General features: G+C 39.3%; 2 protein-coding genes and 1 long non-coding RNA gene across 5 annotated transcripts in view; 1 reads left to right on the forward strand and 2 right to left on the reverse strand.

The window, feature by feature from the left end:
• The window catches only part of DPYS (dihydropyrimidinase), a 33,603-nt gene extending 32,014 nt beyond the window's left edge, over positions 1–1,589 (reverse strand). For both annotated transcript variants that reach the window (XM_080580690.1, XM_080580689.1), the window contains exon 1: positions 1,201–1,589. In XM_080580690.1, coding sequence (XP_080436816.1) covers positions 1,201–1,455 — 255 coding nt within the window. In that variant the 5' untranslated portion in view covers positions 1,456–1,589. The remainder of the gene's footprint in view (positions 1–1,200) is intronic.
• A 417-nt stretch (positions 1,590–2,006) lies between these two features.
• On the forward strand, positions 2,007–9,147 carry LOC308189972. The gene is made up of 2 exons (XR_013946759.1): positions 2,007–4,790; positions 7,349–9,147. It is a non-coding gene; the product is annotated as an uncharacterized lncRNA (long non-coding RNA).
• LRP12 (LDL receptor related protein 12) overlaps positions 8,679–23,697 on the reverse strand; it is a 51,654-nt gene continuing 36,635 nt past the window's right edge. For both annotated transcript variants that reach the window (XM_080580687.1, XM_080580688.1), the window contains 4 exons: positions 22,869–23,071; positions 17,045–18,146; positions 16,373–16,505; positions 8,679–11,893 (listed from right to left, as the gene is read on the reverse strand). In XM_080580687.1, coding sequence (XP_080436813.1) covers positions 11,030–11,893; positions 16,373–16,505; positions 17,045–18,146; positions 22,869–23,071 — 2,302 coding nt within the window. In that variant the 3' untranslated portion in view covers positions 8,679–11,029. The remainder of the gene's footprint in view (positions 11,894–16,372; positions 16,506–17,044; positions 18,147–22,868; positions 23,072–23,697) is intronic.

A 23,697-nucleotide genomic window follows, 5' to 3' on the forward strand; every position in this document is an offset into this window, starting at 1 on the left:
CTTAAGGACAACATACAGGTCATTTGTAGTTCTCCCTCCAGTACTCTGGGTGACACACACAAAAAAATCAAAATCTTTGTTAGAGTATGAAAATATACAAATAATCCACTTAGACAATCCATCTCAAACCATCATAACATGGTGGGGCAGGAAAGAAATAAAATTTCCTGTTGAAGAATAGGGTCAGTCTAAGCAGGACTGCGAAGTTGAAAGGCTTGTGAGACTTTTGTGGTTTCCACATCACAGCATTTAATAAAATGAGTTGAATTTAACTTATTTCAACTAGAACAATTTAACTTATTTCAAGTAGGCAAATAAGTATTTTGCACAACAGAAAAAAAAAAAATCAGTGAAAACTATTTAGTTAGAAGGGACAATTTTTTTCTCATTCTTAGCAAACCTCAGTTCTGCCATGAGAGGGCAAGGTTATAACTGGCTCTCTGAGGATGCAGGCTAACAGAAAAGCCATTTCACAGGGCAATGTGATCCCTTCTGTGGGCAAAGGATTTCAGCCTGTACAGCAAAGCACTTCACAAAAATAGCTTACAAATTTCAGGGAGCTCTGTATGAGTATCTTTACTGTATAGAGATGATGCACTGTTAATACTATTAGGTAATATACTGCTAATGCAGCTAATATAATGAGATCAGCTAAAAATTTGAAAAAAAGAACTCCAAAGAACTTAACTGGGAGAAATGAGTTACTTTTAGAAAGCATATTTGAACTCAGTGTTCACTGAAACACTAAGTAGAGAAGTGAATGAGAGATGAAAAACTTACATTCCCTCAAGCTAACAGAGAAAGATCAGATTACCACAGAAGTGCTCCCAACACACCGGGGGAGTTAAACTGTTGCTTTAGGTTAACCTTTGATCAGAAAAGTATGAAGCTCATATGGAGGCAAGTTGCATTTGGCATGGTGACAGCCAAGTTAAATGACTGTTCTTTACACTTGCTACCTGCAGATAGCAAGGTCTCTGAAGGAACCCAAATAACATGCTGGTGGAAGGTGGACCTCTGGGTACCCTGACTGCTTATTACAACAGCGCAACCAAGGGACAGCAACAATTGCCTGTGCTTGATGGATACTCTATTCTCTCTGTTAGCGTTAATATACATAATCAGCAGACACACCTCCAAGGAAGCCCAGATGCACACATAGACATGCATATATGCACTGACATAGTTGCACACACCCACCTTTGTGCCTGTATAGAAGTCATCTTTTGACTTGCTACCCATAAAAGGGAACTGCATGTGCGTATGAGTATCGATGCCTCCAGGGATCACCAGCTTGTCAGTCGCATCCAGCACGGTGAGTCCAGTGGGGGGCTCGAGGTTTAGGTTTGGTCCCACTTGCTGCACAATTCCATCCTCCACATACACATCAGCCTCCACAGATTGGTCATCATTCACAACTTTTCCCCCTTTGATGAGAAGTCTCTGCTTTGGCATGGGAGCCTAGAAGGCGATGATAAGACTCAGCTCAGAAAATTGCTCTTGCTGGAGAGGACCTCACTGCCCACCCTTCTCGCAGAGCCGTGTGCTATCTGAAAGTGGCCCTAAGCACACAACACACAGGGTTATTTAAACAGAAATCAGAGGAATTGCCCCCTTGGCCTTTGGCAGCTCCACCTACCTACTGCCTTTGGGGAGGCACCAGTGGCCTCCCATCAAGGGCGTGCAGTGAGCTGAAGCAGACAGCCTGCTTCTGGCCACTTCTGCTGTAGTTCTCTTTACCTGGGAAAGGGGGAGGCAGGCTTTCAGGAGAGTCCAGCTGGATTCTCATGGCACTTGCTTGCAGCCCTGCCCTGTGCACATGTTTGAAACATGATGGGCCATTTGGGAAATCTGGCTGTTCACCGACTTGTGATGCCCAAAGGTGACCATAGCTCTATGCAGTGGTGTTTGAGCACCCAAGGGTGGCCTGAGCTCTCTGGCTGGGGAGCCTAAGGGTGACTTGAGCTCTCCATGGAGGTGGCTGAGGAGTCTGTGGGACCAAGTAGAGGGGCCTTGAGAGCCCAGGGCAGCAGGGACCAAGCTTCACTTTAGTCACCACAGCCCTACGTGCTGGGGGCCACCTGAGTCCCCTCCAGAGGGCACAGGCCAACAGCAGCCGTTCCCAAGTCACGTTTTAGAAGATACTTTAGGGAACAGGCCCGCAACCCTGGGGACCCAAGCACAGCTCCCCCTCCCAAATGCCAGTACTCAGAGAAACACAATGGCCATTGGCAGGGGGAAGATGGCAGCCCCTGCGGGTGTTCTGGGCACCACTGAGGCCTCTCCTCACCTTGTCCTCAATCGCCAGGGGCACATGGCCACTGTCAAAGGACCACATGAAAACGATCTTCCGGTAGCTGTTGCCTTGCGCCATCGTCCCTGCTTCCCCCGTTGCCCCCGCTGTCCCCACCGGCTGTGCTCAGGGCAGCTGCTCCGTGCTCTCCCCCCACCCTCCCCGCATTGTTGCCCACACAACCGCCGGCAGGCCCCGCCCGGCCATGGCCCATGGCCCCATCCTGCTGGGCCCCGTAACTGGACCTCGGCTGGGGCACGGGGGTGGTGGTGGCCCCTTGGGCCGGGAGGGCCATGGGAGGAGGGAAAGAGAGGCTTTGGCAGAGGGCTTTTGGGAAAAGGGCTGTCATGAGCCCAGCTGGAAGGGCAGCTTACGCCTCGGCCCAGAGGCAGAGGCGGGAAAGTAAAAGTAAAGTGGGGAGAAAATGATCTGAAAACTTGGACAAAGAAAAGGGAAGAACCACACTGTACCTATTTAGAAATACTCTTACTGCCTTACAATCGGTTTGCATCTCACGTTTATATTGTTTTTAATTTCCTTTTCCCCATGGACACAACACTGCCTCCTCCGTACCACTCTGGATGCAGTGCCCTCCCCGCACCTTAGCTTTCTCTGCCCCTCATTTTCAGCTTGCATCCTTCCTTCTGCCCTCAGCACAGGATAAATATGAATGTACACCATGGGAGAGGCGCAGTCCTGGGGACAGCCTCCCTTTGGAAGAGGGCAGGAGCTCGTCTCTAGCATCGCCTGTCCTGCACCACCCCAGGGACACCTGCTGTATGGGCCTTCCCACTTCTCCAGTAACACAGGGTGGCTTACTTAGCAGTGACACTGCTTCACTATGTCCCTGAGCCTGCTGAACACGAGCATCTTCATCCCCTCAACCTCCTTCAGGCCAACGACGATGCCTTCAAAAGACAGAATATTGTCTATGAGGGCCATGCACATATATGCTACCAAAAAGACGTTTAGACAAATGAAACTCGATGCGGCACACTATAAAGCAGCTGAGGGAGCTGGGATTGTTCAGCCTGGAGAAGAGGAGGCTCAGGGGCGACCTTATCGCTCTCTACAGGTACATTAAAGGAGGCTGTAGTGAGGTGGGGGTTGGTCTATTCTCCCACATGCCTGGTGACAGGACAAGGGGGAATGGGCTAAAGTTGCACCAGGGGAGGTTTAGGTTGGATATTAGGAAAAACTTCTTTACCGAAAGGGTTGTTAGGCATTGGAATGGGCTGCACAGAGAAGTGGTTGAGTCACCATCCCTGGAGGACTTTAAAAGATGTTTAGATGTTGAGCTTAGTGATATGGTTTAGTGAAGGACTTGTTAGTGTTAGGTCAGAGGTTGGACTCTGTGATCTTGGAGGTCTCTTCCAACCTAGACGATTCTGTGATTTTGTGAAAGTGCTCACCTTCCCATCAGCATGGATGATGGACCCACTTCCTTCTCCCAAGTGGGTAGGAGAGCAGTACCAGAAGTTTGCTTTTGTATCTGTTTGTCCCAAAATGTCTCCTCTTGTGCCTTACCTTTGTGCTTTCAGGACAGAGACCCATGGGGGTTCACTGCATCACACAGCAATAGTAAAGGCTAAAACTCATTCGGAAAAGAAGAGCAGAGAATAAGAACAACAGAAAGTGAAATTCCCCAAGACTCCTGGGGCTACCCACAGAGCACTGGATGGGCAGGAAAGGGTAACCTGCACCAACCACGTCATCTGTATTTAAAGCTGGTAAAATGGCAGTGATGACAATTCAGACAGCAACACTGGCTCAATAATCATAATGATATCAATGAGCCAGGAACATTTGAATTTCTGCTATATGATTAGTCAGACGAAGAACAAGGGAAGAAAGGCCCAGGAAGAAGTCAAGTTATGGTCCTCTAAGGCAGGAGCTGTGACTACTACAGAGTAAGGAAAGAAAATATGTCCAGGTGGGCACTGAAGTGGGATAATGGGTATAATTTGAATCTCTGCTACTGCTGAGACAGCAAACCCATTTCTCCCACTGTGCAGATAGGCACCTGAATAATTGGGCTGCCGGGGATCTGAGATGGATGCCTCTCAGATACAAAAGTTTCACTTGATGTAAATGCAGTGACATTTGTTAACCGAGGACAGAGGGTTGCAAAGACAGAGGCTCATTCCTTGGGTGCCCATGGGGTGCAGCAGTCAAGCTCACATGCCTGCCCCACTAAATAGTTAATGATTTTGAGTTGAACAGTGTCAACAAGTTAAGCATTTATTGGCATAGACTTCATGCAGAATGTTCCCACTCAGTGCCCAATCAATTGAAAACGGTCAGTTTTCTTAGTATTTCTCCCTGGCCAATGGATATTTACTTATTTCTACAAAATGAATTTCTACATGACAGATCCGGTCCATCACCCCCCAAGTCTGCTTGTGGGGTAGTGGTGAGCTGTTCCTGCTTGAATCCTTCTTTCAGACAGAGCAGAGGGAAATTTGAAGACAGGCCCACCACACCACAGCACGTTGTGGTAAGCTTTCAGGATATTCGACTCCCTTTTTTGTGTGTGTTGTGCAGGAAAGAGCTGGGGACACCTAAAGGCATGAAGAATAGCATGGCTCAAAATCCTACTCATCTCTAGAGGTTCTGAAAGGCACTGGGCTCGAGCTCCACTTCCTCTCCTGAGTTTTCCTCCTGGCTAATTTTGGTTTTGTGGATCCTGCTCTTAAGCGTATAAACCTTCCTACCTGTAACTCCCAAGATCAGCTCAGAGCTGCTGATCCCACAAACTGGCAAGGAAATTGAGAGTCAAGACCTTATACTGTTGTGCATAAGAAAACTGAATCTATCCCATAGGTGGTTTTGAACACATTAAATAGATAATGACATTCTGTCTAAGCAGTCCTTTTATTTTGTCCATTTGGACAAACAAGATAATCTCGCTTCGTCTGCATTTATGTAAATTTGGTAAATATTTGATATTTCAGAGCTCATCTGTCCCTGGACAGAAAGGCATGAAATATCACTTGTGGGATAGAAATAATTCCTGTAATACTGTGAGAAGACAACTAGCCGTGTATTCTTATTTATCATTGAGTACTTGCTGCTGCAACAGGGACTTTGGCCCCTGATTGGCATTGCAACCTTCACTCACCCACAAAACATTTTACTCTTTCTGCCCTTCACTTTGCACAGTTCAATACAAATCTCTGTTTTGTAGTCGGTGCCTAACTCTGCACTACGCAGAGGAGTTTCCTGTTGAGTAATGTTTACTCATCCTAAAATATCACATAGTAGTTCAGTCATTTGAGAGACATAGCAGAAAGCCATCCATTGCAACCTTGAACTTGCATCTTAGGCTAATGTTTTTGTGGTCTGCAGCAAAGCAAATAATCCTGTAAATCTCTACAGGGGGATGTCTTGATTAGAGTGGCTATCGTAGAAGTATGATCAAAGAGACTTCTAAGTAACCTAATAATTTAATTGATTTAAGATAAAGAACCTTGAAGAAAATCCAGTCCTTGTCGTTTATTTACCAAATAATTCAGCAAATTAAAGAATAGGTTTGCAAGAAACAGAAAACTGAGGTTGGGATCTTCCAGAAGACTTACAGGACGTCACCTACAAGTCATTTTAATAAAGACACAATCTAGTCTAAATCTTCTGAGACATACACTCACCCTTCTTCCCATGGAGACTTTAATTTCTACCTCCCAGCATTACTTATTCATTTCTATCTTCTGGTGTAATTATCCCATCTTACTTTTATCCTCTCTCTGTTTCTGTTTTCACATCCTTCCTATGATACCCTATGTCTGAAAAACGCTCTTATCTTCATGCACTCTTTATCTCTTTCTTAACCCAAAAGTTTTTACTGGCATTGAGCTTCAAATAAAAGATGGTGAAGCAGAGATGTATCTCAAAATACATGAGATACAAATAGAATTTGGGACAAACAGTGAAGATACTTTGTTAAGGGAACTAGAGATTGATGTTGAGCACTGGAGAAGCACAGCTAATGAAGATGTATTGTTAACTGTATTTTCCATTTTTGGCAACTTCCCTCCATTGAGAGCAGACTGGATCATGAACCAGATTTTCAGTGCAAGAAAATTAACAGAAAGGATACCACTTTCAGCAAACTTTATCAGCTGTTCTTACTGAATCTTCTACACCTTAAGAAACACCAAAAAATTATTTCTGCATTTATGTTGACACTTTCAGAAACACGACTATTTTGTCACAAAAGCATGAATTCTGTTAATTGTTCTGCCATACCTCTGTAACATCACAAGTCAACAATGCTGTGACAAAATCTGAAATTGCTCCTCTGAACTCAAGACACCAGACCCTGCTGGGTAACATCTACAAACACATCCTTATTTTGTGGATCTTTTTCTTACTCTTTTAAACTAGCTTCTTCACTTATCCTTTACATTTTGCATAAGAAAACATTATTTGCTAGGAGGGCCCCTCTGAACGAGAACACTTATTCTGCTTTATTTTGGGCTGGTCTGTGTCTCTTCTACCATTGCTCATCTCCAAATACAAACACATTGCATAATGTTACAGATTATAATTATTCCTTTAGACCTTCTGGTCATTCAAAATCAAAATACAGTGACTTACCTCTTTATATTTATTTTTTGCCTCCCGTCTTCCACCCCATTACCCTTTACTTATAGAAGCAGCATGTAAGATAACTATAATGTAGAATAATCTTTCAAACAAGGCAAGTGAAGAAAAGTTCTTTCAGATTGTATTTTTTCTGTTGACTTCAACAATTTCATGCAATGTGGTCACAAGGAGGACCTAATGCTGAGAGCTAAGTTCTTCTGCAAGATTTCACAGGGGAAGATATTAGAAACTGAATAATCTGTGCCAGGATATTCACAAAGTTTAGCTATGTTCTGTAAATGTTGGTTTTCCCCAAATGCCCTTTCTTGAAGTGAGATCAGGAATCACTAACTTAAATTGCTTCTATGATACTGCTTGTGTCATTAACCCTATCAGTTGTGGAGGAAGTCTTGTGTACCTGCCTTGTTATATACAACTTCAATTTAGTGAATACTACTTTCTCTTCCCCAGGCTACTATTCATCACATACACAACAGTGTGGTACTGGATGTGAATGGAAGCCTAAACTGGATGAATATATTGACAAGAAAAGAATGTTGTGCTATAAAATGTCTCTGTATGAAGTTCCAATATGCAGACAAGCCTTATATTTAAAATGTTAGAACTCAGTTTACTTGGATAAGGGATAGGTAACAACAGTAGTCGTACAAATATCAAAACAGGAAAAGGGAAAAAAAGAAAAGAACAGTTTTAAGAATTGATCTGCTTACCTACTCAAACTTTTAGTGACTTAGCAAGGGGACAGACTTAATTCTCATGCTTTCAGAACATATCCCACTTTGAGTAATTAAATTGTAGGTGATATCCTGGTGGAATTTAGTTACCAACTACTTAGTTTCAGAAACTTACATGAGAGGAAGAGAGAAAGACAGCCAAAACAAAACAAATTACAGCCACCCCCCCCAACCTCACTCATCATAGGTGCAGAAAAACTGTTGACTTAAAACAAGTTTTATAGAAAATGTGCAGTACACTTCCAAAGATGACTGCAGCAGTTGAAAAGTACCAGGGGAATCAAACAGGGCAGTAAACATCCACATTTCACAAATGAAGCAAAAACTCATCTTAACAGGAAAACCTGTTATTAACTTTGACCTACAGCAAGAATGTAACGTGAAGACTCACTGAAAAAGTCTGTGTTCCAAATCTGAACTGGGATTTACCTAGGCTGAATCCAAACTCTGCCCCAAGTTCCTGCTTCAGCATTTGGACAGGAATCAGAACAACGGATAATATAACTAATCCCAGTGTTATCTCCTGGGAATCATTTGAAAGAAGATTTATCAGCAATACTTGCTGAACTGTACTGAAAATGGACTTGATTTTGGAAACAAAACAAGCTCTTGTAGCATCAGAGGCTCAGTCAGCCCCCTTAATACTTCAGTGCAAATCAGATGACCAAAAAAAGTGTGATAAGTGAAAAGGAACAATGACAAACTCCTTCAATGTCTAGAAAGCTTTACATGAGGAGAAAAAATTACCTCACAATAACCTACATTCTTTAAAGCTTTCAGATGAAAGTGATTACAGAAAATAATTCCACAGTGAATCATCAACTTTTTTTCAAAATGTTACTAGCACTGATGCAGAGCCAAAGCAAGAATCATTTAAACAAAATGTTAGTTAAGCAGCTCCAAAATAAAATGAAAGGAAGTAACAGGACTTCAAGAACTGTGTTTAAAAAAAAAAAAGGTAAAACCAATCAGTATTGTATTAATCAGAGGCGATTTGATCACTCCCTTTAAAATCACTACGAAAAAAAATCACTGCGACAAATAAGCCTCATACAAATATGGATTTTATTTACAATTTTCGAAATTCTCAATCAAATCCAACTTCTCAGTTTAATGTGTAGCATTTATCCTTTAAAACAAATCAAACATTGTATTCTTTTTACATCTGCAATATGGAGTCCATAGGTACATGCTATTTGGGGTATCTAATGGAACCACTTTAGATCACTTTACATATGTATGTAAGGTATTCTGTGAAGACTACTTCTTCAAAATGCATCTGCCTCAGTGACAAACATTTCCGTAACCACTTCCTAATGATAATTCGTTACGAAGGTTTAAAAACCCAGTATTTTATACCAGGACATACTGTTCACATGTATTTCAGGGTGTGTTACCATGTTCATACTGCAAAATTGCCTGCTCCGTAAGCAATGCCACTGAAATCAGACTAAAGATTACCCACAGATTTAGATATTATTCAATGTGAATAAAAATGGCCATTGATGACTTTTACTTGGGTATGTGGAATTATGGGCCAATCTGTACCTGAACTGGTACCAGCGTGATGTGATCTGTTCTGAAACTTGAAACCGCATGGGTTATTTTAATAAAATCTTTTACAACTGTATTGCACATAAGCTCCTCAAAAGCACAAATCTACATAACTGTGTCCTGAACTCAGATTTTACCTACTAACTCTTGTGAATTAAATCAACCAGATGGTAAAATTACTTATTTTTCTCATCCCAGTGTCTGTGAATGAAGAGAAGAGGGAGAAGATATATACACTTTGGAATCCATTCGGTTATTTGTTTTTTTTCTGCATGTGATTTGTACTTCAGAGATGAGGATTTTTAAAAAGTAAAATAAAAAGCCAGACAGACCTTGGATTTATCTTTAAAAGTACCTCAAAAACATAACAAAAATTCAATTTAATTTTGATACGTATTAAAACATTTTAGTCAGTTCTGCCTGACAGCATAACACGACAGAAATGCACAAGACTTTAAACATGCTTTAAAATGACATTCAACAAAGTATTTAAAATTTAATAAATAGCATACAATCACACACAAATACATTTCATACTGGATCTTTAAGCCTACTAAAAACAGACTGGCAAAGAATAAATAAAACAGTAGTTGACATTTTTGTTTTTAAAAGGTGTAGATTCTTGTTGTCAAGCCAGTAGCCACGTATTAACCTGCTTATCACAAAATTGGAAGTTATGAGCTTTTTCCATTGATCTGTTTTGTTCCAACGTGTAGTATCATAAAAAAATACACTGAAAGGGATTCTTTTTTAGAAAAACAACCAGTCTGCAACCAAGTAAACCAGTTTTTAAATACAATGAATAAATAGGGAATTAGTAAAGCAAATTCGATTGCAACAAAAATGCAACACCCCAAGAAAAGAGCCATGGGAAATATATAGCCATTGCAATATTAGACAATAATAGTACTTAAAGTGATAGTGCTTGTGCACTAAGCTCATTTAGAGACCTTAATATGATTTTAGTGCAAATCCCTTGAGTCCAAACAAGCTTTATACCCTACAGTATTAGGGAAAGATCTATTACCAGTTGGAACTTACTCTGTAGTGTATTTGTACATATCGGATATTTAAGGAACTAACGCATATTGTAATATCTTCGGCCCTTTTTTACTTCGAATTGGGAAGACTAACAACTGGGGATTTTACATACTAATTGGCTGTACCATATTAGATTGCAGTTTAGGGAAGTCAGTGCTATAAAAGCTTTTGCCATCAGTTTATCTATTGTATCTAAATTTCACAAATCATTGCATTTTGTACTTCTGAAAAAAATATTCCTGGAGAAAGTTTCTCCTCCCTTTAAATAAGTTCACATTATAATGAAATTCAAGAATATTTAGACAAAATGTATAAACTCAAAGAAAAGTACATATTTTACATTAACAATCCTTACCAGCATTTAGTATATTAAGTTACAAGTATGTTGGCAATAATACAACAGAGTCAATTCCTAAAGGAAAATAATTCTGTACAAATTCACCTGTTAATACGGGGTTAAACAGGCAGCCAAATAAGTCTTGAGCGGCCATGTTTCTGTTTTGAACTACAGTACCAGGATAAACTAAATTTGAAACTAACTGGGATAACTTCAGTTTAAAGAGTAATCAGATTATACTGGATACACATACTGTGTATTCAGAGCCATTAAACGTTCACTCTAATAGTTCCATAAAGTCATCCAGTATAAGAAATGTTTAATCAACCACACAGTTGCTAAAATAGTTTTAACATAACGTTGTCCTGGATTTTTTTAAACTAAAAACTAGTTTTAACTGTGAAGTACAAAACAATGACAGATATTGCTCCAACTTGTACACAATCTTTCCTAAACAATCCGTACCTAGCAGAGTAATAATGCCTCATCGTCACTAGTTTCATTTTTCACTGTTGCTTCTAAGCAAGTGTCAGGTATCTGGGCAGTGTGTACGATGCCACAGCTCTCACAGGGACCATCTCGACTGCATGACCTTACACCGTGATGTGTTGCACTGTAAGGCTGTCTAAGCCCTGGTCCTTGATCTGAGCTGAGATCAAGTAGAGGTCTTGAACAGTCATTCATGTCAAAGTCTGATGCTACATCAGAGACTGGAATTAACATTTCAACATCATCATCCTCTTCTCTTCCACTTACCCCATTATCAAGCTGTCTCAAAGGACTTTGGTTCTGATTCACTGAGCTCGATCTCCCTAACGTAAAGCGTACCCAGCGTAAGCCTTGAGTCATACGACTTAGCGCGCTAGTGAGCTGGTGACGTGCAGGACTTGTGCTTGGGGGCTCTACGCTTGCCGCTTCTCTTCCACTATCCGTGTTACCACTACTGCCGCTCTGAGCAGAGGAGCTCCCACATGCTCCTACTGTTGCTTCTATTGCTGTTGCAGGCGGGACTTTCTGAGGCAAGGTGGCAGCAACACCACCGACTGCTCCTGCTGTGTCTCTTCTTTCATTTTCTGTATCTGTATCATCAGATTCAACTGAAAACAGGCTTCTGTGAGTATTATTTCTTTCAGCTTCTCTACTAGTACTTTGACTGGCAACATCATCTCCATCTGCTGAGACCAGTGCCAGTGATCCAGAATGACGTGACCTTGCAAAATTAAAAATTCGATTCCAAATGTTACTTGATCTGCCAGCAATAGGAAGTCTGATGGAGGTAAATCCAAGTTGAGATCGCACTGCCAGTCTCAGGTTTTCCAGAACCGAAGCCTAAATGAGAAGACAAACAACAATGAAGTGTTGACAATATGCTTGCACTGTTCACACAAAAGAAGAATGACAACTATTGTGCCCAATGGCATATAATCACAAAGGTTAAATGTAGTCTCTTAACTATTAAAAAAATAATCAGTCTTTAATATTAAAGATCTGGTATATGTAGCAATAGGTTATTTGAAACAAAGCAGGTTTGAGAGAAGCCTGGATTCTCTTGAGAAGAAAACATTATGACCAGGGAAATTAAGAGGAAATATGTATAGAAGAAAAAGGGGAATAAAAAAGTAATGAAGTATAAGTTACATTTTTGTCCAAATCAATGACCTCTAAAGAAAGGCAAAGTGAAAAAAGATGCACTATAACCTGGATACGGAACACTGATTACAGAACAGTAGAGCCACAAATCCAGTGCAGAAAGTACGGTACAGCAGGTATGCAAGATCTTTTACATACAGTCTTATCAAGAAGGTGAAGTAGTCTCTGTGGACTTCAGAGAACGGTACATATTAACATGCCTCAAAAAGTTTGGGATTTAAAGAAGAAATCCCCCAGAAACTCCTCAAGATATAACAGATGTGGCCATTTGTTGCCAACTATCATGGGACTGCTTAGAGTGGAGATTAAATTAAATATCCTCTCCAGCAGAGATGCTTGTAGTTTTTTCCCCCATTCTTGCATAATCATTTAATTCCAGTTTCAAGATGGTTTCATGCTTCTGTTTAATTAAAATTATCTTATGTGTTCTAAATCATATGTTTCTCAATTTTGGTATAAATTTTCTAGTCAGTTACGGAACAATACGTGCCTGAATTTTTCTGCTTAATATCTTGTGCAACTTCTAAGTTGTAAGGTAACATGATCATACTAACACCTTTGGCTTGGGATTCCCATATTCAAAATTAGAGAAAATAATGCCTCAGCCTAGTAGCTCAGCTCTCAGAAACATTAGGGCAGAAAATCTGCCAGATGTCCACGACTCTGGAAGTACTCATTGCTGCACTGAATTACAGGATAAAATCCATATTCACATCCTTTTAATGAAGATTATTGTAAAAACAAAATAGAATATTCTTCGGAACAGCCTTTTTTTTTTTTTAAATGATTAACATAACATATATGTATACATTTCACTTTGTTTACAGTGAACTTCAGTGATCTGACATCATATTCAACTCCCTTCCATAGTCCTTCAGATGCCACAGGGCATACAACAGTATCCAAATAACACTTTTATGTACTTTCATCTACCTCTTCCCTTCCAGTAATTCATAGAATGACATTTGAATTCAAGTATATAAATACATATGTTCAGTAGCCTTACTTTCAAAAGGTACTGGAGAGACTGCTCCCTACCCTCGAAAATCCAGTACTGAAGGCACACATCAGCTTTATACACAAAGCATTATATCCAAATCAAAACAACCGAAGAACTTTAATTGTTCAAAACTATTGTACATGCATCAATATTTGCGTTAGTATTTTTAAGGAGTATGAAATCACGGTTACACTGAAAGACTAAGAAGCATCTACAAGTTATGTGTTACTAGGGAAGATTGCCACGAATTCCATTATATTTGAATTAAAATAAAACAAACCAAAACTATACCCAAAACAATAACAACTAGCTAATTCAATTTAACTCAACTGATAAATGAATTTCTGTAATTGCATAGTTTTTTAAAAGCTTCAGTAACAAACAACCCCTGACATAGCCATTACATATCTGGGTTTTTCAGAATTGTCCTCTCTATCAAGAGATTTGATTTTTAGTAAAAACCAAGATCTTTAGGCAATCTTTGTGGGGTTTCATGATGAAAAACAGGACTGAGCAAACTAAGTTCACCTGAAAGTCTGATTATTCCTAAATATGTTCACACGCACCAAATCTGAAAAACCTATACAGGGTAGGCATGTGTAGGAAACATTGTTTTGTTTCAAGTTGCCTGTACCAGAGGAATTACGTATCTGGGCATAGCAATTGCACTCTCTTAACAGACTTTCTTGACCTAGCCCTACTTTAGGAGACTTGTGAGAATAGCTGCGTCACAAACTGGTGAAGTTTAATTTCTTTTGAAAAAAATTCTTTGAAAAGTTGCTCTCCATTTTTTATTTTTAAAGTCACCTTTAAGTAGTGAAAGGCCGCAAGAAGTCTGCCTAGAGCCTTCTCTTCTCCAGGCTGAACATCCCCAGCTCTCTCAGCCTTCTCCATAGGAGAGGTGCTCCAGCCCTCTGAGGATCTTCCTCTCACCTTCCTCTGGACCCACTCTAACATCCACAACTTTCTTGTGCTGGGGGCCCCCAGACCTGGATGCAGCACTCCAGGTGGGGCCTCACGAGGGCAGAGCAGAGGAGGACAATCACCTCCCTCAACCTGCTGGCCGTGCCTCTGGTGATGCAGCCCAGGATGCAGTTGGCCTTCTGGGCTGCAAGCGCACACTGCTGGCTTGTGTCAAGTTTTTCATCCACCAACATCCCCAAATCCTTCTCTGCAGGGCTGCCTTCAATGAGTTCTTCTCCCAGTCTGTACTGATGTCTGGGATTGCCCTGACCCAGGTGCAGCACTTTGCACTTGGCCCTGTTGAACCTCATTAGGTTCACATGGGCCCACTTCTCAAGCTTGCCCAGGTCCCTTTGGATGGCATCCCTTCCTTCTGGTGTGCCGAATGCATCAATCAGCTTGGTGTCATCTGCAAACTTGCTGAGCATGCACTTGGTCCCACTGTCTTTGACGTTGATAAAGATATAAAACAGCACTGGTCCCAAAACAGACAGCTGAGGGACACCCTTAATTTCAAAAAAAGAGGACAGCAAGCCAAACCCATAGGCGTACAGAATTGTTTTTAAGCTTAAACATGATAACCCCTCCAGTGAGAATGAGTGATTCTATAGCATGCATTATTAGCATTCTTTACGAAGCTCATGTGCTTACAAAAATATTTGTTAGCTCTAGAAAGAAGAGCTTGTTTTCCATTCAAATGACCTTTCTATTGCCAATTTATCTACTAAGAAATTTTCACAATGTATAGTTTTGGGTCTGCTTTCAAAGTCTCTCATAACAACTGCAACTTTTTTCTTCCTTTACTGTATAAAATCATTTGTGATGGATCACAATCCCCAATTTATACCATTTACCTAAGCAGTGGAGTAATAGCAAGTGTGCTACTATAGGGTAATGCAATCTACTTCTGAAGAAATTTTTAATTAAAATGTTAAGATCATATAGATGGAGTAGGAAGAGAAATGTAGGCATGAAATGCAGATAACAGTAGAAAAGATAAAAGAATAGCATGTATCTTCATCAGTGGGGAATCAGTACAATCACATACAGCTTCTCTAGACACCTACTTCATAAAAAGAACAGACTACAACAATAATCGCAACACAAGACAAAGAAGTCAGTCAGTCAAGTGAGAAAAAACAGAGGTGGGGCAGAGTAAGGAAGCAAAAGACTGTGGTCACCCGCATCCCAAAGTTGACAGAAGGCACACAGAACAGCACACGGTCACCCATCAGGAAGAACACAGGACATGTGATGAGGACACAGTAACTGGTGTTAGCTCTGTATCACCATAAGTAATCCTTGCAAGACTACTTTGTTTCAAACATCCTGCTTCTTGTGAACATGCATGCATGAAATAATAAGTGAAATCTATGGCAGAGTAAGTGTAATGAAATCAGTTCCACTTAAAATAGAGAAAACTCTCCCCTTATGGTGTTGTAATGATTTTTCTTACCTGCCCACCAACACTAGCTAACAGTAAACTTTGCTGTATTAAATGCAACACAACACAGCTTAATACCAATACTAGCACAGCACTACAGCAAGATTCCTAGACTTTTCTTCTACTTCACACACTAGAATATTTTAACCAAACGCCAATTTATTTTTTTAATGGAAAAAGCTGTTTTGATAGATATTTTCCTTAGCCAAATAAAATTGTGCTAATGCTACCTATGAGTATCAAGATGGGCAGATATGATTAACTCCTATATACTCAATTTACTTTGTTACTTTGCCATTAATGTTATATTATAGCCTTGCCTTTACCATCATTTTTTCCAATGCATAGTAGGCTTGATCATACCTAAACACATATGCACAGTGGATGTGTGTATAATGGTTTTGCATACTCTAATCTTTCCCAAATTTTCAAGTGCTAGCTTGCAATCTTAACTTCCACAACATAATACAGAGCATACAGCTGGGTCTATCACTCTATACTAACTTTTTCCAGCAAGAATGATTCTATACTGTGCATTACTGGCCTTCAACAATAAAAAAATTCTGCAAATTAAACTGCGTGGTGCTACCAATATTATGATTTGTCCAACAGCTCATCTTTAGTATAATACTAATCGGCATGAAAGGAAGAAAAGGAAATGCTATAAAACAAACAAAAAAGGACAAGGAATGCAAAATAGATTTTAGTATCTTTAAGTTTTGACTAGTCTGCCTGATTTTTGGAGTCTTACCTGGTTTGGTGAACAAACAGGAAAATCTTCAACTGGTGGAATTAAACCCTGGGCAATTAACTGTCCATAAGACGGAGGAGCTTCTCTTCTTAACAGTTCAGCCTCAACCCTTGACAAGTGAGTTTCAAATGATCTTTCAAAGAGAAAAAAAATCATAATACATAAAACTATGATAAAGATTTAAATCTAAATGTCAATTTAATTTATTCAAAATACAGTAAGTCCTTGCAGTCATTCCCATGGGTCTGTCCAAATCATAAAAGAACAAAAAAAACACCACCCCTGCAACAATAAATTCCTAAGAAAATGCATTGGCTAAATATAAAAGACACCATTACAGATGCTAAAAATATTTTTAAAAAGTGAAGAGTGAGTAATCATGGCACGACAGAGTCTACAATAGAAGAAAAATTGTTAGACAGATTTGAAATATTAACTGCAAAAATGAAGCATTTCTACATTTTCTTTTGGGTAATAACGTAAAAACAGTTAAATGATCAGAATACTTCTATTCCCTTTCAACTAACCTCTTACTGTCAAAGATAAACAAACCTTTAGAAAACACATGAAAAAATAATTGTATATGAATAAAAGTGTTTCAAGTAATGATTCAACAAAAGATATGAAAGCATTTTAAAAATTTAAGTACCCGAGTCCATCTGTTCTACTTACCTTCGCTCAAACATCCTGAGTGAGTACAATTTACAAGTACATCCCAGTGCAATGACAAGCAGCAGTCCGCAAATAAGACTCCCAATGACAGCTGCGGTTATTACTCTAGTGGGCACAATGACTGGGCAATTCTCTTCATCACTGCCATCACCACAGTCATCTTGAGAATCACAAACCCAGCTCTCAAACACACAGCGGTTATTTTTACAATGAAAATTTCCTGGCTGACAGAAGAAACAATTTTTTTCATCTGAACCATTAGGGCAATGATTCTGGTAGTTGCAGCGATCTGAACGGGGGTAGCAAACACCATTTCGAGAACAGGGAAACTCATCTCTTTGGCACATGGTGCAGTTGGTTTCATCCCTTCCGTTTGGACAGTGCCAGTAGCCATCACAGCGTTGCTGCTCCGTGTAGCAACCCCAGTTTCCACCACATGGAATTTCCCAGGGCAAACAGAAACCATCCACTTGATAGGTGGCATTGAATCCTCTTGCAGCATTCACTTTGTCAGCACAAAAATGCACTCTTATCTGTCCTGAGGACGAAACAACCGTGAGGGGAGCATGAGAGTCAAATGCTGTTAGCACACGCAACAGCCTCCGTGGATTCTCTTCTAATCCATCATATATTTTGACATAGTCTCCATAGCCTGTACCATCAAGTTTAAAATCCGTGAATCGCAAAATTACTTTGCGATGATCACCAGTGTCTATCAGCCAGGTGCAGTTGCTTCCAGGTGGATAGAAGTCAGGATAGTTGGGAGAACTGAAAGTACCATAAAAGTATTTTAACCACTGCCCACATGTTGGCACATCACAGTCTATTTCGTCTCCTAGGTCAAGACAATCGATGTTACCATCACATTTTAAAGATTCTGGAAGGCAAGTATAAAGCTTGGTGAAGCGAGAAAGACACTGGAACTGATTGTTAGCACAAGGTTGAAAGGAAGAAACTGTTGGAGGATTAGCTTTGGCACAGATTTCTTCGTCAGAGTTGTCTCCACACTCATCCATATTATTACACTTCCAAGCTTCTGGAATACACTTCCCATTAGCACAATGAAACTGGTCACAATCACAATTTGGTTCATCAGACTTTCCTGGGGAAGAAGGGAAAAAGAGTAATAAAAACACTACATTCTAAAGAAAGAGAATGATTTATGGTTTGTGTTGCATATTTATTTGCCGCACCAAGTAGATCACAATGGTAAAACAACTATTTAAAATCTCTGTAAATCATCACAGCTTTCAATGTTTCAAGATAAAGCAGCTTTTGAAGTCTACGTTCTGTGAGCGCATCAGCATGAGTGTCATTCTTAGCTATGTTCAGTTAAATAACTTTAACCTATGCAAGAAAACAATGCTCTTTCATGGTGATCGAAAAACCCAGCTTCTAAGGTGCAAAAAATACGTCAGGAAGACTGTTTCTCTTCTCGTACACGCTAGCTATAGAAACATTTTGTCCTGTAGTCACCTCCTCAAATTCCTTCTCCTAAAAGCAGTTTGTCCTCTCTCCCATTTTCACAGGTTCCTACCTTATACCTTGTACATAAGGATCTATAGCAAGAGAGAAGCTGACAGTTGAAGGTCACTTATTACCCCCAACCTAAGACAGAAATTTCTCTCCTCACTCTCTTCCCACTGTCTCCTCTTGGCTCTCCTCCAGCAATCAAGAGAGAAGATTGCACTGAAAAGCACAAACGTATACTTGGCTAAGCACACAATTATGCCTTAAACATTAAGGATGCAAGTAGTGGTCCAGAAAGTATGGATTTTTTTTTTTAAATTCTGAAAAAATTAAGACACCTTTATTTATAAAACGTGGTCTAGTGGCTACTACCACACTTGTAACCAACTTTTTTTTTTTTTTTGCCAGGATTCATTTATAAAGGTTCCATCCATGTTGAACACTGAAGCATGCCTCAGAAACAATTTATTTAATCTCTGTAACAACTTAGCTGAGTCAAATACCCCGTATCATTCAAAATCACTAAATTTATGAAGATGATGGCACAGACTGTAAAACAGGCTATAAAACAAACTGCCACGGTCAATCCTCCAAAAAAACATTAAAAAAATCTGCAATGCAGATGGTCCTACGCAGCAGTAATTCAAGAAATAATTTAGACAGATACATACTAAGTCTAAATAACACTGTACTTATGGTTTTAAAAAAGAAACAGGACAGGGACAACGATGATGAACTTACTGAAATGCAGACTTTCCCAAGAGAAGCGGGGGTTCTATCTTGCTTTACAACAAAACAATTCAGATTGGAAGGGATCTCTGGACATCACCTAATCAAATAATCTGCCCATAACAAGACTAAGTGAAGTTTGGTTGGGTTGTCCAGGGCCTTATCCGATCAAGTATTTTCAAGGTTCCAGTGCTGAACCACTCAAACTGATAAGACTCCTCATACCTAAGTCCTGGTTTCCCTTGCTGCAACTGATCTGCTGTGATAGGTCAAGTCACATCACATTTGTGTTTTTTTTCCACTATTTCATTAATGCTTGGAAAGCATTAAAAAGAAATATGCTACCTTAAAAGAATCAACTTTAAAAAAAAAGATGCAATAACAATATCAGCATTTGAAACATCTCAAAAATGCTAAGGCTTTTAAAAAATGAGTACAGGAAAATGTGGAACCAACAAGGGTGATAAATGTTAAGATCAATGCTCAAGAGTATTTAAGTCAACAAATTCACTGGTGATTAAGTTCTAGAAAATTCTTATTTCATAAAAAAACCAACAAAACCACACAAGAACAGATCTAGTATAAATGACATGATCTTATTCTGATACACACACAGCATACGTAATATTAGCATGGCAAATACTTAGGATGATCCTGGACTTTGAATGTGAAACTTGTACGCATGAATTTGCTCCTAGACTGATCATGACAGTCCTATCACTGTGGGCCATAGGTAGAGGGCAATACAGTATCATATGCGTAAGAGTTGGTGAACTTGTTCAAGTACTGATTATAGTCTAGCTCACCGTTTCTACTTTGCAGAACTCTGAAAAATGTTGAGTAGAAAAATATAACACAGAGCTGTAAACATTCATGGCAATGTTGTAGTAATGAAACAAGATACAATTTCAACTTAAACACTTCTTCTGTAGGCTTTTAAACTTCCCAGAAAAGAGCAGCCTACTTGACCCTAAGTTAGCATTTTTAATCAATGATCCTTGAGTCATTACATCAGGAAATCTTACTTACGAATCAAACATTAAGTGATAAAATAATTAGGAATATGCACAAAATAAAACTATCCTTGCAAGTTATACCTCAAAAGACTTTGGGATAGGACAAGATAATCAGCAAAAACTCAAGTGCAGTTGTAGCCAAAGAACTAATGCAATTCTTCCATGTATAAGGGAACATAAACTTCTTTACCTTTATTAACGCTATTTTTCACTAAACATCAATGATTAGTAATCTCTGACCCATTAGGATACACGTAATGGAGACAGAGGGAAGACAAAGTGATCACAAAATTTTACCTTATGGTTAAGTATGTTTCCTACATGGAATTTTTTGTTGTTGTTTTTGTTTAAAATGAAATATGGATATTTTCCTTAAAGACATTATCTACTTCCACACCAGATTTTAAATGCAGGGCTCTCTAATGGTCCTTTTTAGGCCTGCGATCTCTATTGCTTCTATCATTTCAGTACAAGTAAATCTAAATAGTATCTGTGCAACACAATACTTTTTTACCCCCTTTTTCTTCAATCACATGCCACCTTTAAGAAGTGCCTTAGAAACATTGAAATAGATAGTCTGGTGAGGTGCTAAACTGAGCACTACTGCGTAACAATAGTGAGGAGGAATCAAAAACCACAATGGCACAACGGAACGTATAGCAAAAACATAGCTGGTATTTCAGGAGTCTCCTTTTCACGCTGCAAAGCAGAGCCAATTAAAAGATTACTCAAGCAGATTTTTCAACTGTTGTCTCACACACAGGACACTTCACAATTTTAGAGGACCACCCTGATCTCTGAAACACCATACTACCATCTCAAATATAAAATACTTACCAAGTATCTTATCTAGTATGCGGACCAACATCAAGCCAATTTCAGTAGGATCATTTTTAAAAATATACATTTAAACTATTAAAAATACATTCAGAAACAGAGGACTAAATTATCTGTTGAGGTGTTAAGCTGAGTACTATTGCATGATGCTAGCAAGAAGAAATCAAGTAACATAAGAAAAAAATGCTTGTTGAAATGTTATAGCTTCTTCCAAAAGGGGGTTACACAGTGAAATTGTTTCAAGATTAGAGGAAAAGACAGAAAAGGATTTTCAAAAAAACTCTATTACTCCTGTGGCTTGCCCCCCCCAAATCCACATCCCTATCCAAAATGTTCTTCTTGCTCATAACCCTCCAGGCAGGAACTCTACCTTTCCTCTGAGCCACTGAGATAAGTCGGGCAGAAGCCAATGCCCAGCATAGGGTGTCTGTGCGCAGTTAGCAGAAACAGTAGTGAAGGATTACTGATTAGGCAGTAACTTTTTCTTCCGGTCATGCTTTTTGATGAGACAGTAAGCAAAAAATCCTGGTGGAATATTGACCTGAAAGCTGAGTCTGCATCAAAAGCATGGCTACATTACTTCGCCCCAGCCTTGCTAAACTGCAAGGAGCTGAAGCATAGAGGGAACTTTTTCACAGGCTTCAAAATGTGTGATAGAGGGGTAAGCCCTCCTAGGAATTTTAGATTTGAAAGAAGAGCTCTGACAGGGTGAAGGAAGCCATTAGAAAGAGTGCAGAATACAGAACGGGCAAACCTGGGTCAGAGTACAAAAGATTGGTACTTTTACCGAGGCTTGGTGAAGTAGTTTTGAACACAGGTGGCTCTGGATAGGTATAAGAGAATATGAGTTGTTTCATATAGGAGAGGAATTGAATGCAGGTGTGCAGAGATCTGGAGCATGTCAGAGCATGGAGTATGAGCAAGAAAATACAAAATATTAATACAAAAACATTACAAAAGCAAAGAAGAATCTAATCCAGTATTTCTTATGACGAAGACTCAGAACACCACGATCATGCTATTATATAAAATCCTACAACCTCATAATGCCAGAAAACAGTTTTGAACTAGCCCTTATTAATGACTGGCTTCCTCCTCTCTCTCTGGGCAACAGCTACTAGAGCAAAAATTGCCCACAAAACAGTCTCAAAGTATTACTGTTGGTAACTAGCTTATATTGCATGCTTGAATTATTCAAGAAAAAAGTCACTTGTACAAAACCATGTCTGTACTTGGCTAAAGTAAATTATCATAAATGCATGATTTATTTTTATATTTAAAGAGATTATATATACCAGAAATAGGAAAAAAAAATACGATTTCTGTGAGAAGTGTAAATAAACAAACCAAACAAAAAAAAATACATAACCAACCACACTATTTCTTCCTTCTCTTGCCATACTTACGCAACTCAGAAGTCTACCCAACTATTTAACAAACTGATTTTATTCTGATGGAAAAAAATCAAATCTTAGGCTATGTAGGAAAAAACAAAGAACATATTCCATTTACCTAGTATTAACTGATTTTTTTCCCCCAAATCATTCAGTTTATTAATTCTGAGTATTATCGTAAATGTTATAATTCCAGCTTTGAATACTCAAATTGTGATGGGATTAAAATACTTCACATGACGTATATTTTCCCTGATTTCAATAAGGCCTGAACTGACTACAGGAAATACATATACTGCACCCTACTACAAGGAAATAGATCTTAAACCAGAAAAGAAAACCCATGAAACTGTGTACTAGGTATCACTTGAAACATACCAGCAAAGTAGGCTAATCTGAAGCCTTTTCTGGAGATGCTGTCGTCTGAATGAAATCTGATCCAAACATGATCCTGTGAAGAGATGTATGGTGAAGGAATGGAGGAGCCACACGCTCTATAGCCTTCAATATTCTTGTAGCTTCCAATTGTCAACCAATCTGAGCTGCATCGGCGTGATCCCTGAACATCAAAATCTTGAAAGCTGAAAGAGAAGAGAGGTCAAAATTGCTACTGACCTGGCTATTAACCCAACCAAGCTGATGAAGTACTATACATAAAAATGGAAATTAGTTGAAAGTACTCTTCTGGTCTGAAATAAAAATAATGGCTTTTCTATCCAGGTAAGAATACAATTCAACCTTGTGGTGTTAATACTCTTATGTTATAAGGGCTGCAAGAATCCATTCTGTCAACCACAATATTGCATTTACTACTTTAAAAGCTCAGTTTTGCCTAAATAAATAAATAATCTTTCACTTTAATGAAAAATTTTAAATAATTCTATGCATGAAATTGCATTTTGAACCTCATTTAATGATTTTCATATGCTACTAAGTGATTTTATTTAAACTAAATTTCAGCAGAACTTTAGCTAATGCTACACTTTGCCAATGACAGGACTTGACATTGCAAGTTCAGCTAAATTGTTCAAAACTACTATTTAAGATAAGAGTTGCCCTCAGCTGCACTACTCAGTTACCCAATGGATATGTCATGGAAGATATTACCCAAGCTTTGACTACAGCTATATAAAGGCATGCTGCCATGGTAATGAAGTGCAAAGGGGAGATAGTCTAGGCAAAGCAGGTCAGCACAGACAACAGAGCT

This window comes from Anser brachyrhynchus (genome assembly GCF_964034855.1).
Source record: "Anser brachyrhynchus genome assembly, chromosome: 2".
Lineage (NCBI taxonomy): Eukaryota > Metazoa > Chordata > Aves > Anseriformes > Anatidae > Anser > Anser brachyrhynchus.